Raw genomic sequence first — 26,868 nt, 5'->3', positions numbered from 1 at the left:
TTGGCACGGGATCATTTCATGCCAATGTGAACCAGCCACAAAAAAAAAAAAAAAGAAAAAGAGAAAAAAAATGCTTGGCTTGTTTTAGTTGGAGGCAGAGCATAGGTTAATTACCAGGAAGAACTGTGTGATCTTGTCCCCTGCTGTCTGCTGGTGTTAATTCTGTCTCTGTAGTCACAGCATGGTCAACTGGATGAGTATATGTGCCTGCGGTCCATACGCACTTGAATGCAGCTGGATGATAAACACACACACTGATGTGCATCTTTCTCTCTTACAACCTCCTCTCTCTGATTTGGAGCTTACGAACAGAGCTACATGAAGGCAGAGCCTGAAAACTTTTCTCATGTTACAGATCATAAAAGAGCATCTAGGGACAAATGCTGCAAGTTAGCTCACACTATGATATGGGCATGGGGCTACTGTTTTATTATGTTTCTGTCCCTATCAAATAAACTTAACAATAATGATTATTTGAAAGGAATTTGAAATAAGGTGTATGATGGTGTTCATTTGTTTTGCACAGGTTAAGTTTTCAGACTTTACTAAACAAACTCAGCTAAATTTAGAGTCCAAACATAAAATACTTATTTTTCCATTCATGTTATTTCTATTATCTTTTTTTTTTGAAAGAAATAATTAAAACATTTATAAATGGCACATTAGCTTTCTGTTAGCATTCTGTCAGCGCTCAAATTGCAGATTATTCACATTTGAGATTTTTTTTATTTATTTCTCTATTGTTCTCTTTGTTATATGTACTTCAATTTGGCTGACTTCTCAATAATAGTGCTCTCATTTACACATGATCCTCCCTAAATTGTCAGAAATAAAATTAAAATTTTTTTTTTTTTAAAAACCCCGCTGAAATTCTGATTTTAAAAGCAGGACTACTTTTTCAGCTGTAGCCACCCACAATGTACAAAAAGGTTGCTCTTCCTCTCTGACAAAATCCTGACTCTCTTCAAACATGTCAGCTGACAAATTAGTCACTCTCTTAATATATTAGAAACATCCATGTTGCTATTTTGGGGATACTTGCCCATTTGATGGATCAAGAGAAAATTTCGATTTGACAAAAGCTGCAACTTCCTTCCTCTGCTCTCCAGGTTTCGCCCTGTCCTCACCTAACTTGTTGCAGTTAAAGCAGAGGCAGCAGAAAACTTAATAAAGCACCAAGTTTGGAAATGTGAAAAAACAGATGAAAAAAAATAACATGTTGCAACCTCTAACCTTTAAATTTTCTATGGTTGAAAAATAGCAAAGGCAACTAAAACTAGAAATGGATAATTAGCAGAGCAAAGTGCAGGCCTGTGGTCTTCACCCTCTCTTATGTTCTTAGATAAAGAGCATTTTACAAGCTAAACCTTACCGAATACTCCCCACTCAAGCAACCATCAAATATGAAGATCTTGACAGTGAATAATTTCCTGGCAATATCTAGATCAATAAAAAGTTTGAGCAAACATCTCTTCTAAACATTCCTCTTTACCACTTCTACACTCATGCTAATTATTTAAATGTTGAATAATTGTTAATATTTTCCAGTCCCTCAGTCATTTTAGTCAGAAACAGTTTTCCTCGAATGCTCAATTCCTGGATAGAATATAAACTGTATCTCAAGGTGCTTTTCTCCATGGCCAGCAGGTCTGGTGAGGTTAGAGAGGTCAACATCATTTTAGCATTTGGTATCTCGTGTTATTCTCTACTTTAGAATTTTGTCAGGCAGTAGGAGAGAGTAAGTGTAAGACGATACTTTAGAATAGCTTTATTTTTATTTTATATATATATATATATATATATTAGATTTTTTACTCCTAGGTGAAAAGTAGCAGGAAAGAACTCTTCTTCCTGTGTAAACATATTTATGCCCTTAGGTTTTTCATAGTTCTTACATTATATATTCAACATTTATAATTAAAAGTTTAGCACTGGGTGTTAAAAGCCCAAATTGCTCCACGCTCTAGAAGATGAGACCTATACTGCTATTTTTCTGATTTAAAAGCAATTGTGAGCAATGTCACGAGAATTTGATCTGATATATTCAGATGTGTCTGGTGAGAGCACAGTTCTGATTGCAGTAAAGTAGGATTTCTGAACCAGATTTTATGCTCCTTTTTTATTGCTAAATTATTAAAAAGAAATTGTATTTAAATGAGATTTGAGGACACATTGTTCTGCACATATTCGTCCCATTAAAACATAATTTAAAGATGTAATACATCGCATTTATTACTATAAATATGTAACAGGCTAATGCTCCAACCCTCTGGAACATTATTTTTCATAAATTTGTTTGTCTGCCAATGAGATGAGAACTTTTCACAATGTTTATGAAATTGCTTAATGTTTCAGTGTCTTTACTATCAGTTTCAACCTTACTGGAGAGGAGAAAACACTGCCAGCTTTTTCATCAGTTTATTAGCCACTCAAGTGGCAACCAATCGAAATGGTGTGAGATCTGCTGATTGTGAGTAGTAAGTGTTTAAAACAACATGCGGTACTCATTCATTTATTATGTTAGCGATATCTAGACGTTCTCAGAGAAAATATTGAAAAGCTAAAGTGTCTCCAAGCACTGCGACCCCAAAAAATAGAGGAGGAGCAAGAATACTGAATGAGGAGCTTATAGGGACACAAGACTGTGGGTTTTTGTTTAGTTATGAAAAACTAAAGTGTTTTTTTCAGAAACAAGTTTCAAACTGAGGTGTGGCAACAACCCTGCCAAAAGTTAGACATTAGCAGGGCCTTAAGAGGGTTATGCAGAAACTAAAGTCTGCAAACCAACATGATTTTAGGAAATATGCAAGAAGTGAGACCTAATTTCTTCACAACAATCTGAGACTGTGTGATAAAGTCATTCCAAAAACAGCTGATTCAAGTTACATGTAATAAAGACACCAAAACTCAAAAACAACTTAATTTCTGGAGGACAAACTAATTTCAGGAAATATAAAATAATTATTTAAAAAAATCTCTATTTGTTGTTGTAGACAGCATCAATTTATAAAATGAAATCTTACCTTTTTTTTTTTTACATTATTGTGTTTCATACTCTGATCAAGATTACCAAACAACTGGTCTTTAAGTCTTAGTCAGGGTAACCAGTAGTTTTGTTTTTAATATTCACCAGAACGCAAATAAGGTTTTTGAAAATGATTATTGAGACAAATTCAGAGTAAATAGCTCCAGATGTTTATGGTTATTATTCAACCCCTTCACTCTCTGCCTGCTGCTTTTTCTAATTTTGAGCTCATCCTTCCTTAAAGATTTGTAGATTCAACAAGCGAAATTAGACTGGGACAAAATGTCTCGAATAATTTTGAATCACCATGTTCCCAAAGCAGAATGACGGTGATAAATGTTAACCATATGGCTTCAATCCAGCGAGAATGAGAGGAACGCAGGTGGCAGTGAGAGGGAGATTGTTCTCCCGTTGGATCTGGTTTATCAATTTAAGTTTATCTGAACAATCCTCAAATTCAACATGAAAGCTATTCAAACTTTTCCGATTGTACAACAAAATATTTGCTTATGCAAAATAGATCAATTTGTACTTTTTAACCACATGAAAACTAAATCAAAACAAACACTTGGCACAGCTGGTTGTGATTTTATGCAAATATAAACATTTTCTGAGTTTTGTGACAAATACATTCGTCACATTATCACTCGGGTTTAATGAATTCATTTTGAGCTCCTGTTGAAATATTAATGAAAGTCTCATTCCAATACTAACCCACTTAAAATGTCTCCTAACCAAGTTATGGCAAGGCAATTTAAAGCAGGTCTGTGTGATACTCTGATTCACATAAGACGATGTTGTCTAGATAATCATTTTTATCTCCTTGGTGACATTTGTTTAAGATTCAATTATACAGGTACATCTCAATAATTTAGAATATTATCAAAGTTTTATCTCAGTAATTGAATTAAAAAAGTTACAATTATATTACATAGATTAATTTCGCACAGAGTGAATTTTTCAAACGTGTATGTCTATGCATTTCAAACAATTGGCTTAAAGTCAATGAAATTGGGAAGACTTGACAGTTTCTCCAGCGAAACTCATCGACAAGAAGTTAAGTCACAAAAGATCATTGCTTAATAAAATAGCTCGTCACAGATTATTTCCAGATTATTTCCAAACATACTGTAGGAAAGTTGAGTGGAAGGACGGGTTGTAGGGGAAGTTTGTTCACAAGCAACAGGGATAACTTCAGTCCACGAGGCTTTTTGGAGATTTTCAGGACATGGAGTCATCGTGCCAAGACAAGCAACTCAGAGATGTATCCAGGGCAGAGCTACAACTGTTGCAATCGATGTGTTAAGCCACCAGAGACAACATCACAGTGTTGTGGTCAAGACCACCTAACCCGAGATCAAGTCAAGACCAAGACCAGCACCGTGCTCTACATGATATGATAAAATGTGTAAGATATTATCAAAATTACTTCTCAAATTGATCTGAAAGATCCATATTCCCATAAAAACACATAGATATTAAATACTTAATAAATTTAACCAACGTTAAATTGAACAAACTCTTTGTTCTGCTTTGCTTCCATCTCTGTGCTAGGATCCGCGGTGGTCTCGTGCCATCCCTAAAAAGATAACACCCTGGGTGATACACATGTTCCTCATGTCAGAAACCACCGTCTGCACCATTAAACATAGCAATTGAGGCAATGCCCTGACGCTCAACTATGAACACTGACCAAGGAGTAACCAGCAAGAAGTAGATACATGTATGCCATTGGTTCCCAAACGTTTTGTCCTGCGCCCCCCCAGTGGTTTCCAAACATTTTCTACCCCCCTACAAATAGCTGTGTGGTTGAACGATGTGTATTTGAGGCGGGGGGCAAGTCAGCGTCGTAGCGCTCATGTTGCGTTTAAAGGCGGCTCGGAAAAGCAGAATACCACATGTTAACAACTGATTAAACATTTTAACTACTGATAAAAGTGACAGAGGACACAGATATGTGAAGTGCGGAAGCCAACCTCAAAGTGACAGAGGAATAACAGAGACTTGGCCGTTCCAAAGGTAAAAACCCAGCGCATACAGCGTTCATGTTTTTTTTGTTTTGTTTTTCTTTTTTATCCAAACGGCTTCCCGTCCCCCACCCCCTGCAATGGCATGGCGCCTCAGTTTGGGAACCTCTGATGTATGCTATTCTGACAGCGTATGGTAATCTGATAGAACAACGGCTCTCAGGGACACTCCAGTCCTATCTAATAAGTAAAGACCCGTGCAGAAGAATCGTACTGCTCCTGAATGTTGCATCACTACATTGCAGACTTTTGGACACAGCGTTGTCTCATATGTGCGACAAGTCAGTCAACGTCTCCGCACAATAATTCAGAGCAGTGTGTGACAACTTTTTTTCATCACAATGCTTATGTGTCTCTATACAGCTAACTTTGCTAACATCACGTCAACGGAGCTTACCTTTATTTGAGCTACTTTTCTAAGTGACGAAAAAAGTTTCACAGAAGCGCTGCTGAGTTAGCTGTGGCCATCGGATTTCTGATAATTTATGCAGCGCTATTCTATTACTGACTATTAGACAGATCTTCTGCCGCTGAGAGAAAACCACTGTGCATGTCTTGGAGCGCCGCGTGCGAGTGAAAGGTGAGGGGGCAAAGGGTAGGGATGGGAGTAACAAACATGTAATTGGCAAGTCACGTAATTGCTTGAATTTTAATCGGTGCATTTTGCATAAACTGAAAACAAAGATGTTAACAAATAAACTGGATAGTATGCTGCATGTTCAGTGATATTTTCACAGTTGCGGTCTCGACTGGTCTTGAAATAAAATGCCGAGTCCTCAGCGCCCGAGACAAGACCGAGACCAAATGCAGTCGAGTCCGAGATGAGACCGAGACCATCAAATAATGGTCTCGAGACCGAGACCGATCTCGAGTACTACAACACTGCAACATCAGAAATGTCTTGAGGACAAAAAGAGCTGGATTGTTGCTCAGCAGTCAAAAATCTTCTTTTTAGATTAAAGTCAGATTTGCTTTTTGTGAAATGAGGATCAGAGAGTTTGGAAGAAGAGTAGAGAGGACATTACATGCTGCTTAAGTTCCAGTGTGTACAGAGGTGGTCCTATCCTGGCGAACCACCTTTCCTTGTCCCAACCATTCCATGGGATTTATGGTGAGCAATGGAGAATTATTGCCAAGAGAAAATGACAGACACCAAATTCAATAATGTAAATGATCCAAAGGCTGCAATTAAAGTAACGTGAGCTTCCATTTGCACCTCTTCAGAGTCACAGACTGACTATTTCCATGCTACATAAAATTGATGCAGGAAATTAGGCAAAAGTAGGCCCAACAGTGGCATGAGTGCACATAGCATACGGTACATATAGAACTTTAGAAAACATACAAGTGAAAGTTCTTTAAGTCACCAAGCTGTACATGAGCTCTTAGGTATAATTATTAAAATGAACAAAAAGGAAAATAAATAAAATGCATCACTGCATAATCAACCTCCACAGTGACTTTACAAACCAAACAGATACATTTAGTGTTTTTTATTTACCTATATATCAATTTGTGGGTTTGCCTGTGAAAAACTTGGGATGTAGACAATAGAGATGTCTGTTTTAGGCAGAAGAAACAGCAAAGTTTTGTTCATTTATATGTTAAGTTTTCTTATGCATGCCCTATATTTTTAGTCTCTGACAGCTTTGGAAAACCACAACATTTTGCTGACAATGAAACATTTTTCATCTTAAACAGGACTGTTGTCTGGATGTGTTCAAATGCCAAGTTTTGCTTTCTTTGCCTCTCTTCCTGTATTTCCATTGAACTTGTTGTCCTATTGGGAGCTTTTAAAGTTGGCTTCCCACTGTGCCATGCGTCTGAGAGAGACAACACTGACTTTATTGTTTACGACCCGGAGCCGAGCAGGATTTCACACAGAGAGCGTTGAGAATAAGTAAAAGGTTGGAAAAAATATCCAATAAAGGCAAAAAAAAAAAAAAAAGTCTAATGGGGCCGGTCATGCAGTGATTAGTGAAAGGAAGCCACAGTGGTTTTGGCAGCAGTTGCTCTGTTTCACTAATATACAGTCTTGTTTTGTTTATAAATCACATAAAGATTTCTTGTCACATTAAACCCAAGCAGACATGAGTAAACTAATGCTGCCTAAGAAACGGCTCCATGTAGAAATCCCACAAGTAGAGTCCACAGACTTATTTCGGAGCCGGCTGAGATCGCGGCGGCTCGTTCTCATCATTCTGACTGAGCACTCAAGTGTTCACAGCACGCAGAAAAACTATACAATCAGCAGGATATCATTCATCACTGTATATCTCGTTAAGTCCACCTTCATTATTTATCTCCTTTCTACTTTATCAGTTTAGCTTTTAACTGATTCATTATTTTTTTCCCCTACCTCGTATCTGCCAATTACCCTTTTTTCTGTGTTTAATCCCTAGAGTCACAGAACATAGACCCGCACTAATTCTGTCTTCTCCCTATATCTCTTTCCTAATTAGTTTAGCTTTACCTCTGTACAGTGACACACATTCTCGCTCTGATCTCTTTCTCTTGCCACAAGCAATCTTTCATCCGTCCCCAGGGGGTAAAAAGTGCATCTACCTTGCCTGCCCCCATCTTTAAATATTGATACTCTGATTCTCTCCATATTAGCAAATGGTTGTTGATCACAGAGCTTTGTGAGGGTGTGTGTACGTGCTGCGGAACATTAATGAGCCTGAAGCAGATGCATATTTAATACCCCGAGCACATTCCATCACCATAAATGCTTTTATGTCCCCATCAGCTCGGTGGAGATTGTCTCATGAGTCCCGACTCAGAGTAGCAACAAAGCCAAACTCTCACTGTTAAACAACCAAATCCATGTGACCAGCTTGTTCGGAAAGTCACTGTAAGTCCAATTAATTCCCAGTAAGCAAAGCTGGTTAGAACATTGTTAATGAGGAATACAGTACATTCATTTACATCTAAGGCAGTTTTATCCATCTTTGTCCAGTTGGGTCCAAAGATTTAAATGACTCTTTCCCATGTAACTGCATGATTTATTTTTATTTTTTTAAAGAAAAACAGCAGAGATGCAAAGACTCTTTGCTTTTGCTGGTGGCAGAGATGGTTATAAAGTGCATTAGCTGTTGGGAGGAAGGATCTGTAGTAACGCTCCTTTGTGCAGTGAGGATGCAGACAGTCTGTCCCAGAAGGAGCTCTACAGTATGGTAAAAGTTTAATGCATGATCTAACCTCCACCTTTATTACGACTTAAAACAGCTGGTTAAGTTCTAATCATTTAGGATTTTAAACACCAGATACTTTGAACTGAGGAAAAAAGAAATCATTTAGCAGTTGCAACAAACAATACATTATTATTTTTCCTTGATGGTATACACTGGTTTTGTTTTTGTTTGTCTTGTTATCTTTACTAAATTTAATTTTACTTTCTATTTTATCATGTATCTACCTGTGATGTTGTTTGTTGTGAAATATTTTGGTCAGCTCAGGCTGTTGTAATTGTGCTATATAAATAAACTTTGACTTGACCTGATGTTGTGATGATCTGGTGCCTTCATGTAAGTGGGAAACTCTGCCTCTCTTCCTGGGGTCTTTTGGGTTACCTATGTTTCCAACTGTCCCCTTGGTGTAGATTTTTCTGCAACACTTACAAATAAAAAAGGGACTCCTCCTTGTCAAGTTCTCTGAGGTTCACCAAGCCAAGGCTTCAATTTAATGAGCTGACAGGCATTTGAATCAGCAGTTTACTTAATGCAGTGCAAGTTTTTTATTATTATTATTAAATCAGAACAGTTGCTACGGCAAATATTTCAATACTTTCATACATATAGGCAAAAAAAAAAATCATATTCATCCATCACTGTGCAGTAAGGCAGCCCAAAACCCCTCCCAATGGATTAAAGGAGAATTTTTTAAAAGAATTAGACTGCAAGCCAGAGTGAAGTATGCGTAGGCGAGCTGTGTCAAAAGCCAGTCAAGTAGAGTGCACGTGTCCTCGGGGTGAGGGCACGAATGCAGATATAGGTCCCTTCTTTCTGCTGGAGCTGAGTGGATGTGATGTGTTCAGGAGTGTATGCTGCTCGGTGTCTGCTTGTGTCAGATAAAGACACATAGCAGACACGGTAGCAAAATGCGCACAGGCTCTAAAATAATAATCGAGGTATAGCACGTGTGTGTGTGTGTGTGTAGAAATGCTCCCCGTCACACACTCATTTGGACATCGCATTGCTGCGTTGCCCCATGACACACAAAGCCATACTTGACAGGCAAGAGGGAAGCGTTTTAAAGCTATAAACAGAAATCCACAGTGACGCAACGTCTAAATGTATGGCAACAAGCTAACGAGTTTCAAAGATTAGTGAGTAAAAGCCAGAGATAAGTCAGACGCCATTACACAGGGTGAGCCAAACAAACGGGGAGGGATGGAGACAATCAAGTGCGATGAGATTCAGCAGCAACCAAGTGGCGTATATTTGGAGTGCCTTCGAAATGCAGTATTTACTAAAAAAAAGACGTGCAGATAAAAACTCACATCAGGTTCATTTGTTTGCAAGAGAATATGTACCTCAAGAGAATAAACATTAGTTTGTAAGTGTTTTGTGTTAGATTACCGATTGCTAGTTTTCTAAAGCTCTGACATGCTGGTTCCAGTTTTAACCTATTCTAGTTTATCTTTCAGAACCATAAAGAACATTTTTTAAAAATTCTAATCGTTTTATAAATGCTAACTTTCTTAATAAAAGCTTGTTTTAGTGAAACTAAATTACAGAGCTCTCTTTCTCTACATGACTCGATAAACTCAGTAATATTCTCTAGGCTATGGGGTAGAGACAAATGTAAAAGAAAAATCCAGTGAGCTGCAACAAACCTCTTTTACAAGATAGATTGTACCTCAGTAACCTTTTTTTTTTTACACACCACAAAATGTAGTAGCATATCATATATCAATGAATTTTTTTTTTTTCGAAGATCGTTTTCAAAAATAACATTTGTCTTACACCTATCTGTGCGGAAAAGCTCTGATTTGTTATTCATTCATTCATTCCTTTATATTAACTATAAATAATTAAAAGATTTTAAGCAGCCTTTTTTCATCTTACATTAACAATTAGCACACAGATTTAGCATTGCTGCATATTCTCTGTAGATGGATTTGCTATGTGATTTTCAAATGACTCCCTACATTTTTCTAATCCAGCTTGTTTCATAACAAATAATTGTACTTTTGAAGACGATAATACAGAGCACTGGAATGCATCCAGCTTCCTGTTATCTGTTAATGTCACCCTGTTGGTAGAGCCTGAAAGAATAGCTGAAATAGCTCTGTAGAAAGCACCTTTCTAGAAGCTTTTTTTACCTTATTTTCTTCCCTTGACTTCATCTTTAAACATATTACCAATACCAAGAAAACATTGCAACTTCATGTCCTCTTTACCTAGGAATAATTTCTACTATGGGGTCTGTCATTGCTTCTGTGGCCCAGTAGTCATCGGTTTGGGTGGGTTTGCTAATTGAAATAAAATCTGGTTTAAAGTTTCAGATCAGCAGATCGCCATTCAGGACAGGTAAAATTTTAAACTGGCAGATTATGCTCTAATTAGCCTCAAGTCCCTCCTCTAGGCTTGATATTTGATTTGACATATCATATTTTTTAGATAATTTCAAGGTATTTTACTTTTTAAGATGTGGTGTTTATGAAGAATTGCTATCAACTACAATAGTGCAAAGTGAAATTAGTTGTTCAGTTTAAAGATTTTAATGTGACTTGAATATTTTTTTACCATATGAAAATGCATCAGTTTGTCCTGTTAGCATTTTTCAAAAACCTGATCGATTTTAAAATAATGCTAACTGGCACAATTACTTTTTTTTCCGGAAGTTCTTATAAACAAGTACTTAACAACATAAATTATTCCTGAAATGAAACTGCAAACATTTAATGCAAAGTACTATACCTAAAAGCTAACATGCAAGAAGAGAACTTGGTGCAGAAAAGAAAAATCCTCTCTGCTTTGTGTTTTTCTCTCCAAGATCCTCTAGAAGCACTTGATGTGTTCACAGTGAATATGACAGGTATCAGAAAGAGTTAGCATGATGACTATTACTCATGATGGAGTCAGACTAGTGTTGGCAAGACCATTGGTTGGTGGACGCAGTTGCCTGATTTAAAATTTAAAATGTTTTCTTAATGTTTAGGTAAACATGAACACACACATACACATTGTATGTCTTTCCATAAGGAACAGCCAGTCCATAAAGCGTAGTATGTCTTTGGAAAATAGTCCTTACAATGTATTAAACAAAAGGCCACATGCACACACACAAACACACATATAACTGCTGAATCCTTTTATCATGTTTGTAGATAATGGTAGAGTGGTCTTCTGGCTAAGAGCCTGCAATCTACCAAGCAAAGGCTTAAAAGCAAGTGACATTTACAGTGTGCAAGCTAACTCCGACAAACTTCCCACAAAAAAAAAAATTACTTTGGGTAAGAAATTGTGCTGCTACATTTGAAGGTTTTTGTTTGCCTTTCAAAGTCTGTCATGTTTGAGAAGATGTCCTGGACAGTCAAACCATTTTAAAATGTCTATCGATGCTCTACGCACAGAGGTAATCAACTACAAATAAACAATGACAAGCCTGTGTTTCAATTAGATTTGTCAGAACTTCAGCCAAAACAAAATATCATCTGTGAAGATACAAACACTCACCTGGTGAGACAGCTTTGACTACCAGGTGGGAATCCAAAGTCTCCTCCTGCTCAGTGGCACAGGACACATTACCTTCATTATCGACACGTCTTTTATGAAGAAGTTTCTCTTTCTTCAAAAAGGAAATCCAGGGGTCACGTGTCAAATCCTTGCACAGAAACCTGCAAGGACCTCAGACCGTTTTTTACAATCTGAGGTCGTAAAAAACATTTTCCTAAATGTTTTTTTTATTTAAAATTTAAAATGCTTCTGCATTTTAAATTATGAGAGTGAAAATTCTGAAGATTTTCTAAAATCCTTCATTCCATTAAAAATACATCGTGGGAAATGTGCGTTTTGTTTAGATTTTTAGGTAACGTGATTGTTGAGAAGATAATAATTAATACACTTTAGTCTCATGATATTCTGAATCTAAGAGAAAAATAGGTCATAAGTAAGTAACACCTTAAAGAGTTTCCCTTCACTAGTGTCTATGCTTTTCTGCAGGACAGTGCCACCATGCAGTTCTGTGCCAACAAGCTGGACAAAAAGGACTTTTTTGGCAAGTCTGATCCTTTCATGGTTTTCTACAGAAGCAATGAGGATGGCACGTAAGTTCATCTGGTTTTGGTATTTTCTGCTTTGTCAGAATATTTGGCATCACTCTGCCTTTTGCAGGGTGTCATTTCAACCATTAGATTAGATATTGCGAAAGATGCAAATAAAGTGAAAGGATATGATGCAATATTTGGTGCGTTTGAATCACCCAATCAAAGTCTAGGCCTGAATTTAATTGGCAAACTATTTTGCAAATAAGAATTGGCAATACTTTCAGTCGTTAAACATTCATAGGTGGTAGAAACACATTCCAAAATACTTGCAGCTTTACTTTTATTTATAAAATGTATTCACTCTCCAGATTTCTGTTTGTAAGGGATTTGAAAATATTAATTATTTTCCTTCCACTCACAGTTGTGCATTACTTTTAGCTAATCTATCTCAGAATATGAAGAGTTTATGGACTTTGTTCCAACAAAAAATCATATCTTTACAACAAGCTTTAAAAAAAATAATAATAATAATAATAATAAAAAATTTCCAAATAAGTTTTGTAATAAAAAAATTATAAAAATAAGTGAAGTGTAAGACATTTAATGGGATAAACTGTGTTCCTTTCTTCCACAATCTGAGAGGAAATCTGCAGTGGTTATTGAGGCATGCACATCTTAGGAGGATGTATAAAAAGACCCATGTATCCTTTTCACATCACAAGTGAAATGTCCATAGTGCAACTTATAAATGAATCCACGACTACAAACATGAAAAAGAGGCAATTAATGTAAAAATGTATGGAAAGAGGGGATAACAAAACCTCGGCATCTGCATTTTACATTCATGAGGTAAAAGCAGCCAATTGCAGAAGCAATTTACTAAGAGAGGCATAACACTCCCCAATCTCCTCACAGGAGGAGCACTTCTCTCAGAGTACTCCCCAGTTGATCATAGGGCTTTGTATTTCTAGCAAAGTCAGCTGTATCTGGCTAAAGATCGTCTAAAACATTTTCAATAGAAATTACCAGGGTGAGAAAAGAACCCTTAGTCCTGCTGAAAGTGCGTCTCCTACAAGTCCCAGACAACGGTGCAAATTAGAGAGTTGTGTGTTTAAAGGAGTCATTGGTCATTAAAAGGCTGGAGGCACTCAGTCAAGCACAAACAACCTAATCCAGGGATTTGGATTAAGGCAAAAACAAAAGCACGATACATGTTGTTGCTTTTCAAGAGGGTGTCTGGGTGGCATCTTCTCTATAAAACATTTTACATATCCGAAAATCCATTTGCAGGTCATTGTCACACTTCTTCTCCACAGGGAGAATTTAAAAGCCAAGGCAGAATCTTAAATTGGTCTCTGTGGTCTGAGACGTTGGGACCAGAAGAAAACAAAACTCTATTTAAAGCATCTCTCCTGTCACTGCAAGATATGACTGATTGATCTCTCCCCTGTATCTCCTGTTTTTTTTTTCCCAGCCACACACTCCTCCCCCTTCTTTGCATATTTAGTGTATCTCTCCTTCATTCCCTCCAGGTTCTGTAGGCAACAAAGAATCAAATTTCTTCCCGACACTCTTTTTGAAGATATCCCTTTTTTATGTTCATTCTCTTCTGCCTCTAGGTTTACTATCTGCCACAAAACAGAGGTGGTGAAGAACACATTAAATCCAGTGTGGCAGCCTTTTACCATCCCAGTGAGAGCACTCTGCAACGGAGACTATGACAGGTGCAACACAGTTCCCCCCGCCCTGCTCTATATGTTGTGCTGTTTTTTTTTTTTTTTATTTGACTCTTCACTTTCCACTTTACTTCTACCGGATTATTAATACATTTTAACCATGAATGGTGTCTGCTGTCACTGATTCCTGCTGGGTCAGTCCGTCAACTGTCATTAAAGCTCTTATTAACGTTTTTCTTACTGACAGTGAGTGTACTAAGTGGAGTGATTAGCACACTCTGTTCAAATATAAAAATACTTTAACTGCTAGGTATCTGTACCTGTTAAACAATTTTTCTGAAACCATTTTCACCTCAAAGTAGCTGCTCTGTATTCATCTCTTTCAGATCTGTTAGTTTATATGACATTGTTTTTTTTAAATTTTATTATTTTAAGTGAAAATGCAGTTTAACTAAAGGGAAAGAATCCAAGCCTATGAGTTTTTGTTGCAACTGTGTGCGTTGGTAGTTTTCTCACAACTCGGTACATTAGAACAAGCCATAAATATCTACTGTCATCTTTAGAATGAATTTAGAAGCTAATGGTTTTACTTATTCTCTGCCTCCATGCCTAGTAGGAAAGATTGAGGCAAAGTGCATACAACTATTTAGCTGTTTCTAACATCATAAACTACTTTCTTTAAAATAAATGACAGACATTATATTTTAAATAATTAGCTGTTGCTTTATGTTTTATGTCTTGCCTGTCTAATCAAGAACATCTGAAGAGGGTGACATATATTTGTGTTCGCCCCCATTTACTCTGATATCCCTAATTAAAAGTGCAACCCAAAGAATCCTGATTGTTAAAGAACATATAAACACTTCAGAGGCCTGTCTAGTCAAATCCAACTGGAAAAATAACCCTGGGCATCTCCTTAAACGCCATCCTTACTGTAAACCGTTGTGGTCATGGCATCACGCTGTGGGTATGCTAATCATTAACAGGGACATAGGAGCTCATGTTTTTCCAATCAAAGCACGTTCTAAATCAAGTTTAGAGTCAGAGACAGAACATAGTAGTTTATGGTCAGAGACGCGCTCCATCCAGTCTGACTGAGCATGGGTTGTTTTGCAGCTGTTTTGACGTTTGAGCAGACATTTTTATATGTTGATGTGGACTAACGATAAAACATGCAGCTGTAAATGCTGCATGTTCTGCTACAGTATTTAGTCAGAGGTGGAAAATATATATTTTTTTTTAGATTCACTGGTTTCTGTGACACCACAGACTGAATATTTTTCTTCTTCTTCACAATCAGAAACTACTTTCTATTGAACCATTACCAAAATCTTGTAAAATGCCCTGACATTTTTTATGTAAAGTGAGAAAATAGGGAAAAGTTTAATGGATATAAAAACATTTTTAACCCACTTAGTTAAATACTTTAATAGTGGCATATGCTAAATGTTCAGAGGAGAAATATTAAATGTTGTTTTGCTTTAATGTGTCGCTGAAAACAGCAAAAAAAGAATTTACAAAAAATAATAATAATAATAGAAATGAAGGGTTGCTTCTTTCCCAGCAGGCACATAATTAATGCAAACTTGTTTAGTCAATGATGATAAGAATTCACTTTTCTCAAAGCTTATCTGCATATTTCTAATTTAAAAAGACAGTGGTGTGAAGAAAACAAGATAAATCTTGAAGGAACTTTGAGGATAGATGAAAGGATAGAGTGACAGACAGATTGCCTTTATGGGGCACATATTTCACAAGGAATATTCAATCCGTTTTTCTAACTTTTCCTGTCTCATCTCCGTCTCTCTCAAAGGTGTCTGTCTTATCTTGTTTCTACGCAGTCAAACTCTAATTACAGAAACTGTTGAGAACCTGGTGTGTGGAAAAGGAAGCTGAGATAAACCATAAACAGACTCACTTTATGGATATGTAGGGTTGCCAGATTGAGGAAACATGAAGCTTTGGTAAAAATGGATGAATCAGGTGGTCAATTGTACTCTAATCCAAACTGTATTTATTTTGTCAGATCCAGATATACATGGGCATAAAAGGCTCTTCCTGAAATGTTTCTGTCCCAAACAAACACACTTAAAATAAAATTCTTAAGATGCTCACTTACCCATGCACTGTGGAAAGAAATTTGACAATGAGCATCTTGAAACATCATCAGCACATCGGCTAATAGAGGTTTTAGATTTATGTGAGTGTGACAAAATTTCCTGGTGGTGCTTGGTTATATTTTTGTTCATGCTGATAACATAAGCACATAGATAATACCCAATGTGTGTGTGTGTGCGTGCGTGTGTATATATATATATATATATGTATATATATATACATATATATATATATATATATATATATATATATATATATATATATATATATATATATATATATATATATATATATATAGCTGTATTAAAAGACACAAAGTTTTGTTGTTTTTCCTGCTTTAGATCTGATAAGACAACAGTAATTATTCCTAAGTGCCACAGGCCAGAATAATTAAAGAGAGACGGTTTTCATATTGTTTTCTGAAGGTTTGTCCCATTCTTCCCACCAGATCTGTTGTAGCTGAAGTGGGTTTGTAGGCCACCCTTTATAATGTGGCTTCATGAGGACCACTCCAAAACATCATTTAATGTCCTTAAGCAATGTGGCAGCGCAGCACACGGTGTGATCAGGGTCTCATTTGTTTCAAGGTCAATTTACTGGCTGATGTCCTAAAATGTAGCACCAATATTTTCACAAATTCCTTACTTTGATGTGTATCTATCCATGTACATGGATTAGATAACTGTTTATAATATGCATGGCATAGGTATTTGCCAAACACAGCTTTTTAGGCTGCATAATTACTGTTCACCGTTCCAAGTAATGGAAAGCTTTCTGTTTGTTTCCTCTGCAGAGATGAAAAATGTGTTCAACGCAGACTGTTTTCATAACAGCAATTTAATCTACCAAACAAAACATGACGTCTCGTCCTTGTAAAATCTGGAATCAAAATCTGACCTCTTCATCAAATAAGTCATACTATGACTTATCCAGTCCTCACCTTTATTTCATCATACCTGTGCACATAAAAAAACAACCAAATCTTGACTGAAAAATTTTCAATAGAAAATAAAGATATGAACCAAATTAATTCAAGGCTGCGCACATTTGTATTGCATCACCCAGCAGTGAATTGCACAGATTGATATACTTTGGTTTGGATTTGCCTCTTATTTTTGGTACTAAAGAATAAGATCTAAGTCTTGAACAAGCTAACAAAAAGTGCCCTACATTTTTCAAAGTGGATACATCGCTGCTCTGATTATCTTCAAAGTATTTCCTTAGGATTTTGTGTGATAGAGCAACACAAATCATTGCAGTATTATGAAGTGAATACAAATTTGCTTCAAATAAAAAAAATCTTTACACGTCACAAGAGTATTAAACATTTGCAATCTGCCATCTGTTCACTGATACCACTAAGTCATTGAGGAAGATTGTTGGCCTGATACTTCGGGGCATTTTATCTTTTAAAATCACCTAATTAGCAAACAGAGTCTTCCTAAAGTGCAAGCTGATCTCAGCATAAATACAGCTGTTCCGTGAAAGCCTTAGAGGTTGTTAGACCTTTGGGAAATGGAGACAAACGAACACTAAGGAACACATCAGACAGGTCAGAAAGAAAGTTACTGAGAAGTTGACAGCATGGTTGGGATCTTTTGCATTGTGTCAATGAAATATATAAAATACCGACAACATGCATAACATCCTCAAATCTTAAAAAGTTAAGAAAAACACTCTTGCAAGGAACTACATTTGATGCACAAATTGTTTTCTATTATGTTGGCTTACATTTTTGTTTATAAATACTTTAGACTTCATTCGAAAAATGATAAAAAAAGATATATATATATTTAGTGCTTTGAGAGATGTGCAATAGTAGACAGCTGTCAGTTTTAAGGAAACATCTTTCATTTAGTTGTTTACACTAAATGCATTGCTGTTGTATTATCAAGAGAAGAGAGGAAAGGATACGACTGACTCTGAACAAGAAGGAGATAGGAACTAATGAGAGGGGAGTAATAGATCGCACACAACAAGGGCAGAAGAAATAAAGAAATCCAATATGTCACAGACTCTGTTGCAGAGTTAATGGAGATACATGTGGGAGTGTGAAGAGAAACAAAGGAAGTTGTGAGTGTTTCAGAGTGCTGACTATTTTTGGTCAGTAACTATCAAGTGAAAGGAGTAAGTTCTGGATCTTTTTATAGCTCCATTGTCAACAGCACCTGGAGAATTACTTGCCTTTAGTGTGGGCGGTACACTTATTCACTGCAAACTCTGAAGAAATCTCTTACATTATGCCCTCTTGGGTTACTCAAATAATCTCTTTTGGTAAAAAAAAGAAAAAAAAAGGAAAAAGAAGCCACAGATGAAGACAAACCTTCAACTGGTGCCTTTTGTTGAACTTCTATCGTGAGTAATGAAAGATGCATCAAATGTTCAGAGAAGAATATCCACAAGGGGAACTCAAGGATCTAAGCTCAAGGGCACTTCTACACACCTGTAAGATAAGATACACAGATCTTAAAAAAGGAACATTTTATAAATGACTTGAGTGATGATAGCAGTATCTACTGTAGATCCTTGATCGGCGTGCGATTAAACATCAGCGCCTGCTTTTGATTTGTTCCTGTGCTTAGGCTCGTGAAAGGAAATATGCTCCAGACTCTTATTTTTGCTTCATTCCTGCTGTCACTTTCTGTGTCTTCTCCTTTTCCACATTGGTGGAGAAGGGCCATGTATGTATTGGGATGGCAAGCGGATTTTCTTCAGCTCACATCCTCAAAAGAACAAACCTTCAGTGTGAAGCAGCATGTGCCAGATGGTAAGGAGGAAGCTGAGCTTCTAACGGGCGTCTCTCAGTCCCTTAGTTGCAGGAAAGCTTCTATGATGTATCTCTTGATTCTGGTTTCTTTTGGATCTGGAAGGGGTTGTTGCTTAGTTGAGGCGGAAGAAGAGAGAAGGGAAGCAGAAGCGGGATCAATACGACTATGGAATGAAAGTGCCAAGTAAAGTTTTGTCCCTTTTATGTCTGCAAAAGCACTTTCTGCAGCATTTGCGTAAAATGTTGATGTGAGTTTTGAGTGGTGGAAGCAAACATGTGCTGCAGAGTCTTTGTTTCTATTGGAGCAACAGCTTTATACAAGTTCGCCCCCCACATGATGCACCCTGCTGTTCAGCCATATTCTGCAGTTGCAGCAGAACATTTCATGTCATTGTTGATTAGAAGATTAGAAGCATTTTACAGCACTTTGGGAAAGTTTCCATACTCCTTTTAAATGCCTTCAACTTTTGTCAAGTCACTTCTGCGTTGTTTAGTGAGATTTTATGTGACAGTCAAACATGAGTGGTAAGTAGATTAAAGGTTTAATTTTGTGTGTGTGACGCTCGCATCTATTTTATACCTACTTGAGTCTGTACTTTGTAGAATAGACATTTGCTTGAGTTATAGATCCACATCTAGAGACTGAAATTTCTGCCTGATCTCCTTGCACAGTAATTCCAGCCCTGTCAGAGTGGATGGAGAGAGTCTATTAAAGACAATTACGCGTTACATGTCCTTCGATGTGAACCTGTGTTCTGTAGCTCTGGCTGTATGTTTAGGGTCCATCATCTGCTGGTTTCCTGTCCCTGCTGCAGAGAACAACCCTCCGACCAACAACATGTTTCGTAGTGGGGGTGGACCCTTCTTACACATTTCTCACATTCTCCCTTACATGATTCTTCATGGCTTTCTATCAAGAAAAAAAACTTTCTTCTTGTCACTGTTTCATAAAGACCAGTTTTTTGCAGTGCACCACCAGTGGTTGTCCTTTAAGTAGTTTCCTGCACCTGAGCTGTGTCTCTAAAGCTCCTCCAGATGTAGTTTTGCTTTGTTAGTTGTATGTTTTAGGTCTCTGTTACGGTCTTTGACCTTCATGAGGATGTTTAGTCTCAAATGTTCTAAAACACACCTCTCAGGCCTTCATGTAATATATGTGGTTCTAGTATATATATATATATATATATATATATATATATATATATATATATATATATATATATATATATATATATATATATATATATATATATATATAATGTCTAACAGAGTTGAAAAACATGCTATTTTGAAAACAATCACGTGCAAATGTTTTCTGAGTTGAGTGTTTTCTTTGCACAGAACAATCAAGGTGGAGGTGTATGACTGGGACCGGGATGGCAGGTGATTGTAAATACTTATTTTTCATATTCACAAACAATTCAATGAAACAACACGCTTTGACATGCAAACAATACAAAACCCCCTCCGTCCTCTGATCATAATAAAACCTGCACTTCTGGAGTTAAAGTTTGTTTTTCCCTTTCCTGTTTTCCTTCGTTTTATTTTCTTCTCACTTTTTTCTCCCAAGCCATGACTTCATCGGGGATTTCACGACCAGCTACCGAGAGCTAGCTCGAGGGCAAAGTCAGTTCAATGTGTACGAGGTGAGTCATCTCGCTGTTCCCACTGTTCACCAACATGTCTGTTCGATCCTAAAACACGGAATCCCAGTGTGGGAGATATCTGGATCCCGTGACTGATGTGTTTGACACTTCCATCGTCTGACAACCATGTTAAGCTGCTTTCCGTAGACGTTAGTTCTTTTCTCTCCATGGACATTCTCTACTTTTATGAAATAAACTGAAAAAAATAAATGTTTTAAAGAGAAACAGAGAAACACTGGAAAAAATTGCATTAGTGTGTTTTCTTGAGCTATTTTATTATTCAGTCTCCACTTTCCCTGATCTGCAATACATTCAATAAAACTTCATCTACTTTATTTTTCTTTGTTTGTTTGTTTTTCTCTTTTTAATTGGTGATATGTTTACTTGCATATAAATAGAATTATTAGCAGCAGCATGAAGCAAAATAAATAGAAAAACGATGCAGGGACTTATTTGATGCTTTAAATGTTCGCTACTCAGTATGATATTTTTCAACGGGAACCTTAGGATGCAATTTAGACCTGAGGATTTTTCATGAAAATTCCCTTTTATGACATGAGTATATTTCACGTTTGTCCAAACCATGACTTTTGATACACATTTAACAGTTTATCACATTATATGGCGGTTCTATAACCACAATTCTTTGAGCTGCGTTTTAAAATCTACCAATCAAAATGAGCTGAAATCTTTGAGCGGGAATTAAAAGTCAGAATCTTGCCGAGAATAAACGACGTGTCGATGCCTACGTGCCCCTGTGGTTTGGTGGCCTTCAGCGAAGGACAAATACCTGTCTTTTAGATGTCAGCTCCATTATGCTCTGTATTTGATTCTTCTTTACCTCCCGGTGAGACTGAGAGGCCCTTTAGTTTTCGCATCAGCAGATTGTTTAGTGTGTCAGACAAATTGCCATCCCCCCATGTTAAATTAGGGGCTGTCACTTTCATGCCTTGCAGCCATTGAGAATTGAGGTAATGAGCTGAGACGTCTTTGGTGTCTGAATTGGCATTTCTCTCTTGTTCTTCACTTGCGAGAATGCAGCTTAATGTTAGTCGCGTGCATTAAACCTATTCCACATGAGAATCCGTTTTTAACTCAACATTCAACTACGTATTTTCAGACTTCTATCATCTATAAGTATTTCTGACAAATACATATATGTGTGTGTGTATAGAGAGAGACACTTCTATCATTTTATCTAAAATCTATACATATTTATAGTATTGCCAATCAAGTTTTAAGGAGTTGTAAAAGAAAAACCCCTGTATCTAATGCTTTTTAATCTTTTTTTTTATCTTCTTAGGTGATTAACACAAAGAAGAAAATGAAGAAAAAGAAATATGTTAACTCAGGAACAGTGAGTATGGCTTCAGAAACGGAAACTTTTTCTCTCTCTCCTCTTTTCAGGGTTAGTTTTCTTTTGTTTGATTTGATTAAGTCTTAAAAGAAGCATATTTTCTTCTGTCTGGGAAAAATATATATGTACAAGATTAAAGGGTTGATTTGCTCAGATGTGTTATTACTTGGAAAATATGACGGTAAGGCAGATTGAAAAGAAAGTTACGTGGGGAAAAAAAATCATGGTGAATTATATGTGACTGGCTGTGGGGGGAAAAAAACATGTAAGAGGCACAAAATGAGGGAAAACTCTGAGGAACTTGAAAGACATCAGAAAGAAGAGCGACACCAACGACCAATTGAGACATCACTTTTCACACGACTTACCCAAACACTTCTGCCGGAGTGAGTAATGCATACAAATGCATCCCATCTACTCTTCAAACTTATCCTTTGGCATTGAAAATAATTCAATTATTTGAAAGGCAGTTTCCTTTCATCCTGATTCGATGGGATGATTTGAGTCAATATGCGGAGGTGTGGGACATATTAGGAGGAAAACATCAATGCCAATGGATCTAATCAATTCTTCCTCCTTCTTTTTGACTCACAGGTGACCCTGCTCTCGTTCTCTGTTGAGTCGGAGTTCACCTTCCTAGATTACATCAAAGGAGGGTGAGTGGGAATGACTTTTTGCATAAATGAAAAAAAAAACATCAGATAGACATCCCCCCCCCCCACCAGCTGTTCCTGCCAATGATGGTAAAATGATATCCACATTATTACGTGCGGATTTGTCCACATCTTTCTCTGCACAGCGACGCCTTAGAGCAAGGCAATCTGGACTTCACATGTATTCTCACAGTTGGTCAAACTTTTGAGAAAAGAAGCAGGGTTGCTGAAAAGAGGTTGCTGTACTTGCCTGAATTTGTGGGTCCTATTTAGAAGTACACATAAATATATATATATATATATATATATATATATATATAATTTTGATGAATTAAAGTTAAACTCTCCTTAGAGGGTCTAGCAACCCTTGAACCTCAGGTTAGCTTTAGCACTAGCGATGGCATGTGCATATCAAGTATTTCTCAGGTAAAGTGATATTTTCCAAGCAGGCTGGACGGTGCTTTGATCTCTGCTGTCTCTTCACAGCAGGGAAACTGTCAGTGGTTTTTATGTCCTGTGGCAGAACTGACTGGTGTGACAGATTTTGCTGACAGCTCTCAGCTTTGGTGGATTTATGATACAATAATCTTAAGCTTTAGTGACCTCACTTCATATATATATATATATATATATATATATATATATATATATAATGAATGAAAAAGAGAAACCATCTAACATGATTTAACTGATGTTCTGGGGAAACTGGTTGATATTTAGCTTTTTCTCCCCTTCTGAAATGCATAAAAATATTCCTTGTTAAAAGAAGCATTAATTTTCAAGTGTAAATAAAAATAAAAAAACTAAAACCCTAAAACTCTCTACGAAAGATGGTAGAAAGTAACCGTTAGCTCAAAAAGGAAGAAAATTCAGATAAAAAAAAAGAGAGAATCACCGGGAAAACTTTATTTTTTATTTCTTCTTGCAGATGAACCATTTGCTAACCTCATTCAGGGAGAAAAAGTTAATTAATTAATAAAATTAACTTTAATTATGTTAGCACGGTCAGGCTGTGGAACATTACAATCCTCACGCCAAGCTGAAAGGTTAATGGGAATATTAAACACGTTCATTTTATCATCATTCTTTTGCTGTTCTCTCTGGTGACTTTTCTAGATAACGAGAGGCTGTCATTTGAGCCCCTTAGGGCCTCATTTTGTCGTAAATTAGCAAGACGTAGAGGGGGGGAAAGCTTCGTCAGCAGGGAAAATTGGATTATGATTTGCTCTTAAGTGCTCCATCAGTCTAATAGCTTGTTACCAGGCTCGGTCTCTCACATGCTCCTGTAGTCTTTCATTGAGAAGGTGAAAGTCAGATACCTTGGATATCATGTCCTAAATTTTAATTGGCAAATGAGTGGCTGCTGTTTGTGCTGTAACAGTGTTGTTGTTGTTATGGGTTTAGGAACGTGAAAAAGAAGTGAAGTCCTGTTGAATGAAAGCATAGCTGTTATCTGGTTTGTACAATGCCCCTTTAATTGTTCTGAGGAAAATATTTTCTATTGTGTCACAGATTGTGTGAGTGAGAGCGTGTTAATTTTGAATACGACTGTCTGGTCCCTGTTGTTGATTTGCTGTTTTGCCTCCTCCAGGACGCAGATCAATTTCACTGTGGCCATTGATTTCACAGCGTCTAATGGTGAGTGATCACAACTTCAAAGCGTGCGTTTGGTGAGGAGGGCAGGAATACATTGAGGGGAATATCTGACTGTGTCATGTTCATATTTAGAATCAATCTCGCAAACCGAAACAGACAGTGCTGTCATGGACACTGTGTACAATCACCACTCAGCAAGTTAAAGCCTTCTCTGGGGAGTTCCTCCTGCTAAATGTTCTGCTGGTGCACAGGGAGAGGGATATGATGTTGCAAGTTTTAATCCTCACTCTGTGGAACCACTGAATAGCAGTGCAATTAATTCTTACAGGTTCTTTCTGTCTAGAAAGTTATTTGTGGAAAATGTTCTCCCGGTTAGAAAATAAAGTAAATTAGACGAATAAGTTTCAACTCTTTACCGATGAAAAATGTGCAACACCTGAAATCACTGCCATTTTTCAGTAAACGATAGAAAATGAAACTCTTATTTATAATCGTGGTATAAATAGTATATATATAAATAGTGGTTGTATTTAACACATATTAGAAATGCTGGGCTGTTAAAACCTAGAGGCATATCTTCACTGGAGGAATCATTCAGGTGGTCGGTGTAATGGTGCCTTCACACCAAACGCGTTTTGAGCGTCAGGCGCCTCTGGTTTACATTCAAACTCTATGTGGAGGCACGTTGAAGGCAGTTGCGGCGCATTTTGAGCTTCTAGCACAGCGGGATTTGAACTTTTTGGAGCATTTTGAGTGTTCGACAAATCCAAAGTGTCCAATACTCCACATAGACTTTGAATGTAAAAGTCTAACGCTCAAAACTCATTTGGTGTGAACGCACCAAAAGTGCACGTGCGTCAAACTTGAAGCGTCAGATGCGTTTTTGACAAGCGTAACATGTTTGGTGGTGAAACCATGACTGGCCTACATCAAAGATGTGGGACCAACAGCTGCAGTACATGCAGCTTTTCACTGCCAAAATGCATGGCTAAGCCATAAGTATGAACCTGTTGTCATTTATTATGGTTGAATAATCGACAGCACTACGCTGTGGTTTACCTTATAGCAGAGACTCTACTTCCTGCAGCAACTCAAGAGAAACAATCATTAATGAGAGCTGAGGGTCGTCTTCTACACTGACATTATTCAGTCTGTCTAATGCGCATTTATCGTTGTATGGTTTAGCTCATCCACAAACAAGGACAGGTCCAAACCAACGAACGATAAGGTCTTCAGAAGGGATCATTGGATTCTATTTCATTTATCCACAGGTAATCCGTCCCAATCTACTTCACTGCACTACATGAACCCTTACCAGCTGAACGCCTACGCCATGGCCCTGAAGGCTGTCGGGGAAATCATTCAGGACTATGACAGCGACAAGATGTTTCCAGCTTTAGGCTTTGGAGCAAAACTGCCCCCTGACGGGCGAGTCTCTCACGAGTTTCCACTGGTGAATCTCCTTTTATTCATAGTAACTCCATTCAGTTGATTTTTCAAACTGATTTGGATATTATTTCTGCCATGAATATTTTTAATCTATTAGGTCTATTGTTAGTTCTTGCATATTGTATATGTAAGGAACCAGTGTAAGGCATCTACACAGAAATAGTTAGTGAATTCTTTCAGAATTGTATCTATAGGTCTTTATAATCAAAGACCTTGTGTTTGCTTATATCATTTTCAGAATGGAAACATGGAAAATCCTTATTGCAACGGCATTGAAGGGATCCTAGAGGCATACCATCAAAGTCTGAAGACCGTTCAATTATACGGGCCAACCAACTTTGCTCCAATAGTGAACCATGTTGCCAGGTGTTGAACTATTTGTGACATCTTCACCCGTTTGCATTACTGCTGTTCATGTGGGTAGAGTAGTAATTTTACAAAAGTTGCTTAATGGGTGTTGTTCAAGGGTGAAGCATTTTGAAGTCAGCATGACTAGAAAAGCATTTAAGTTCATTTGTTGCAAATGTTTAATACTGCATAGACGTTTTAGCCATAAAAAATGTGGAACACGGTTTTGCAAGTTGACCAAGGTTATCCCTTTTATTTGTTTAGCTTATCATTATTGAGCTACAAGGAATTCTGCATTCCCAACAAATATAAAAATCATATTTCTTTTATTATTTAATATGTTCTTGTTCAGTGCTTGTTCAGTATAGCTGCCCCTTTAGGTTTTTTGCTTTGACAAGTGCATCTGAATAAATTAGAATATCATTACACCGTTAATTTAGTGTATAGTGGCTTACAGCTGACAACTCAAATTTCAGTTATAGAATCCAGAGTTCATACTGTATAAGACTAACAAGAAATACATTTTAATACAGTATTGGACTATCAAAAAGTCATAATTGCTTAAAATGAATGAATTACTGGATTACTGCAGAGTGGCATAGAGGCAGGCTTTGTAGATCTGCTACAGCTTAACCTGTCAAAAAAATAGTCCATAATAAAATCCTAAGTTTGGACAAACAGTATTTAAACTTTGCACTAATTATAAGCACATCACACGAGTCACTTTAAAATGCTAAAAGAAGAAACTGGAGAGAGGGAAAAAAAAAAAGCTTTGAGTAGGTAGTTAATTGAATAGAAACTCAAACAACCTGCACTTCAGTGCATCAAATGTTTTTAGACTGTTCGCCCTCCCTATGTCAAGCAGCCTCCACTTGAGCTTAACTTTTTGTACGATGAAGAGCCTGTTTGAGATTTCATTCAGTTCAGTTTGTTTCTTCTGTTCAATTCATTTTCTTCTGGGTTTTTTTCTTCTTTTTACGACCTGGTTGTGATCCA

At 37.1% G+C, this 26,868-nt stretch overlaps 1 protein-coding gene across 3 annotated transcripts in view; it reads left to right on the top strand.

Moving 5' to 3' along the window:
- cpne5b (copine Vb) overlaps positions 1-26,868 on the top strand; it is a 134,506-nt gene that overhangs the window by 91,504 nt on the left and 16,134 nt on the right. For all 3 annotated transcript variants that reach the window (XM_008409300.3, XM_017304842.2, XM_008409302.3), the window contains 9 exons: positions 12,222-12,325; positions 13,885-13,989; positions 20,165-20,206; positions 20,394-20,469; positions 21,773-21,826; positions 22,421-22,482; positions 24,071-24,117; positions 25,347-25,528; positions 25,763-25,890. In XM_008409300.3, the coding sequence (XP_008407522.1) occupies positions 12,222-12,325; positions 13,885-13,989; positions 20,165-20,206; positions 20,394-20,469; positions 21,773-21,826; positions 22,421-22,482; positions 24,071-24,117; positions 25,347-25,528; positions 25,763-25,890 (800 nt within the window). The remainder of the gene's footprint in view (positions 1-12,221; positions 12,326-13,884; positions 13,990-20,164; positions 20,207-20,393; positions 20,470-21,772; positions 21,827-22,420; positions 22,483-24,070; positions 24,118-25,346; positions 25,529-25,762; positions 25,891-26,868) is intronic.

Source organism: Poecilia reticulata, chromosome 5 (assembly GCF_904066995.2).
Source record: "Poecilia reticulata chromosome 5, P_reticulata-male-v2, whole genome shotgun sequence".
In the NCBI taxonomy this organism is placed as follows: Eukaryota; Metazoa; Chordata; class Actinopteri; order Cyprinodontiformes; family Poeciliidae; genus Poecilia; species Poecilia reticulata.
The sequence above is the reverse complement of the archived record's forward strand: the minus strand, read 5'-3'. Positions and strand labels throughout refer to the sequence as shown.